This window comes from Rhagoletis zephyria, unplaced genomic scaffold, assembly GCF_001687245.7.
Source record: "Rhagoletis zephyria isolate East Lansing unplaced genomic scaffold, Rhagoletis_zephyria_1.1 Rzeph_scaffold_00094, whole genome shotgun sequence".
NCBI lineage: Eukaryota > Metazoa > Arthropoda > Insecta > Diptera > Tephritidae > Rhagoletis > Rhagoletis zephyria.
The window spans coordinates 1-3,762 of record NW_016157178.1 but is presented as its reverse complement, the minus strand read 5'-3'; the positions used below and the strand labels follow the sequence as shown (position 1 = coordinate 3,762).

At 45.2% G+C, this 3,762-nt stretch overlaps 1 protein-coding gene across 1 annotated transcript in view; it reads right to left on the bottom strand.

Annotated features, from left to right (window-relative positions):
* LOC108375707 (N(G),N(G)-dimethylarginine dimethylaminohydrolase 1) overlaps window positions 1-2,893 on the bottom strand; it is a 57,968-nt gene extending 55,075 nt beyond the window's left edge. Inside the window, exon 1 of the mRNA XM_017631854.1 lies at window positions 2,645-2,893. Coding sequence (XP_017487343.1) covers window positions 2,645-2,682 — 38 coding nt within the window. The 5' untranslated portion in view covers window positions 2,683-2,893. The remainder of the gene's footprint in view (window positions 1-2,644) is intronic.
* Window positions 2,894-3,762: the final 869 nt, after the last annotated feature.

The following is a 3,762-nucleotide window of genomic DNA, read 5'->3' as shown; positions in this document are numbered from 1 at the left end:
GAGACTATATTAACACCCTCTGGTGGCTGAGGAAGCTTTGATATGTAATAATTAAACAGTAGCGGGGACAGGACACCACCCTGCTGTAGCCCCTGTTTAATTTTACGTGGCTTGTTAGTTTTGTCTCTGAAAATTACTGGCGTGTGTTGTTGTTGTTGTTGTTGTAGCAGCATACAAATTCCCCAAAGACTTTTTGGGGAGTGTTGCTGGAGTGACAGTCCTTGGCCAGATATAAATCTGGGTCGTTCCGGTTACGTAGACCCGACTGTCGTGCGAACGTACTGACGTGTGTCGACCACTCAGGTAATTCGCCGACCATCGTTTGAGTCCCTGTGGGAGTGAGGAGGCCTATATATCTTCTAGTAGCGTTGAATGACTGACAGTGTCGAACGCCTTGGACAGGCCCAACGCTACTAGAATAGTTCTCTCACAGGGGCGGTTTCGGTTTAGGCCACGAGTTATCTGAGTGTTTATGGCGTTAAGTGCTGTTGTTGTACTATGCACTTTACGGAACCCATGTTGATGCTTCGCTGGGGTCAGGTGGTTCGTGAAGTACGGGAGCAGCAGGGCCTCGAGTGTCTTCGCTACCGGGGAAAGGAGAGTTATCGGGCAAATTGCCGTGCAACGTCGTCTCTTGGACCGCAGCTATTAATACTCCATGCCTTCCCAGAAAGACAGTTATCTCCTCTATCTTGCTCTGGAGTCCGTTACAGTTAAATTGTAGCACCTTTGTGTGCCTTGGGAGACCGATTGTGATGTGTGGTGTTAAAGAGTTGTGTTGCCTGCCGGCCCCCTGCTGTACGTGCTGCAAAAGGGGGTGCTGCCTTGTGGTGGTGGTTGGCGGCGTCGCGGGGGAGGGATGCAACGGGCCAGCACAGCAGGGGCCCACACAGTCACTCATCCAATNGCGGCGTCGCGGGGGAGGGATGCAACGGGCCAGCACAGCAGGGGCCCACATAGTCACTCATCCAATCTCGTGTGTTGCGAAGTCCTGAGCACGCCCTAAAGTGGCACCAGCTGAGGCAAGAGTTGCACTTGACTGATGTCACGTTACGGTATATTCTGGACTGGCAACAGGGCAGATTGTCGGAGGGACTAGGAGTTGCCGGCGGCGGTGTGTGGGTGCTATTGTGTGTCTATTGTTGTGTTGTGTGGGGGTGTGGGTGTGTTGATTGTGTGCTGCCCAGGCGGGTGGTGGTTTGCCGTGGAGGCGGTCCGGTTTGCACAGCATGGGGCCACGAACGACGTGGTCCATTGCCGGTGCGTACGCAGGCCCGAGCAGTTACGGAGGTGACTCCACCCGTCACAGGCATTTCACCTGACCGAGGTAGAGTTTGTATGCAGTCGTCTTTGGCATACGCAGCAGGTGTAGATTTCTGGCTTGGGTTTGACTCTATGCCAGCCCTGAGCAGAAGGGTGCGGAGAAGGTGTAGCCCTAGGATCGAGCAACGTTTGATGGATTTTGCCGACCTAAACAGGGCTAGATCGCCGAAACAACAGCCCTTGGTCGGGTAAAACCCGAGTCCATTCCGGTACGTAGAACCGGTNACGCAGCAGGTGTAGATTTCTGGCTTGGGTTTGACTCTATGCCAGCCCTGAGCAGAAGGGTGCGGAGAAGGTGTAGCCCTAGGATCGAGCAACGTTTGATGGATTTTGCCGACCTAAACGGGGCTAGATCGCCGAAACAACAGCCCTTGGTCGGGTAAAACCCCGAGTCCATTCCGGTACGTAGAACCGGTTGTCGTGGGAATGCTAGTTACCTTGTCCTTTCCCAAGGCTACATCACTGCGGCGGTAGCCCCAGTTGGTGCACACCAAAAGGAGAATTCTATTTGGTAAGGGTTATAGTCCTAAAGCGCGGCCGAAAGCCGCCTACGCAGAAAGGAATTCTACGCAAAAATACTGTGGAAGCAAGTAAAAATTGTGATTTTTGGCCATTTTTCTAAGGGGACCCATAGGGGGCCTAGGTGGTCGGGGGTTGCAGTTTAAATGGAATTTTTTCATATATTTTTTATAAAAATCAATTTTTATCAGAAATTAGAAATGCAAGGCACAAGGAAGAAGTGCATAGTGTAAACTGAGGGTAATAGCGCTAATGAAATGTGAAATAAAGTGGCAATACTAGCGATTTAAGTTTTGGCAAGCGCAGAGTTTGTTTACTCTGTTTTATTAGCGAAATATATAAAATACTAGAGTTAAATGATATAGTTTGAATAAGACAATAACCCGGATTGTTAATACGGGGGCCGAAACGTATCGATTGGTACCCCTCCCGACATTTCCGTACCTTTTTTAGCAGTTGTTACCTTATACTAGAGAATTACGAAACGTGTATGCAACCTCAGATACGCGGTTTTGCTTAACCTTGATACGCGGTTTTGTACTTGAAACGACGATATGTATGTATGTACGTACACATAGTAATTCACCAAAAGAGCAATTAACTCGGGTACGTCAAATATTTATTAATTCATATTAAAAATCACAAATGAATTAAACATCGCCTAACTACATAACTAGAAAAAATAGGAATGTTGCCAGCATCTCGCAATTCAAAACACAACAGACAAAAAGGCTTAGAGACTGGTAGTTTTAGGTATTTAAATACCTATAATATACAATGGTTAATATAATTGTTTAATTACCTTGCTACAATAGCGTGTGTATATTTCTGCGGCGGCATTTCTACTATTTGGTTTGTTTGCGTTCTCGTTAAAAAGTAACCACTTATTCCGATCTTATAAGTACTATTTTAACATATCTATAACCAAATTCAACTGGCTTGTCTCATCTCAATGACTTACTAAATAACTAAAGATTGAATTGAAAAAAGTTCTTCAAATATGCTGGTCCAAAAAATATGTAAACATGTTTGATAACTCCACCCAGTGTGTTAGAAATGTCGAAAATACATCGATGCATTAAAAATATCGATGTTTTGCTTTGATGCATCGAAAATATTCGACTCGGGGCGTGTGTGAATCGGTAANAACTATGAGGTGAATAAAATTTCAGTAGCTCATGAGGCTAGTGAAATTTTTGGCAAGTGCATAGAAAATTTTGACAATCGCAAAGATTGTTGCTGTGTGTAATTTTTCGTAAAACAAAAGCTTAAATTGATGAAATGCAATCAATGATGGTAGATATTTTCTTAAAATATTTTCACTTCAATTTTTAATAGTTTATTCCGAATAAATCTGCGGTTATCAAAAATTTACTGCTGTCATAAAAGATTTCATTTCACACAGCAGATTGGCAAAACTGTCTCACCATAGTAAAAATATTATTCAACAGCTTTCCCCATAGAACTTTGTTACCGATTCACACACACCCTCGATGTATAAATAGTCGATGCACGAGGCAAAGAAAATTAAACGGAGTTTCCACAACACTCTAATGACGTTGTTCGCTGTCTCAATTAAGATTGGCGAATCACCCTGTTTACATAGCACATTCGCAATTCACTTGGGATGTTGTTGTTGTTGTTGTAGCGGCACTACTAAGCCCCGCCTATTTCGGGTCAACATTCAATCATTTTCGTCAAGCCCAACTAACGGGAGGCCCAGGAAACGAGCTGTTTCAATGAGTTGGACCAGAGGGAGAGGGGTGTTAGTTGAGTCGGATTGAACTGGCATGTGAAGAAGTGGTTGGTATCGTGAGGGGATTCTCCAAATGCCGGGCACTCATTGGGGATATTGGGGTCGAGTCTGGACAGGTAAGTGCTGTTGTTGTACTGTGCACTTTACGGAAACCATGCTGATGC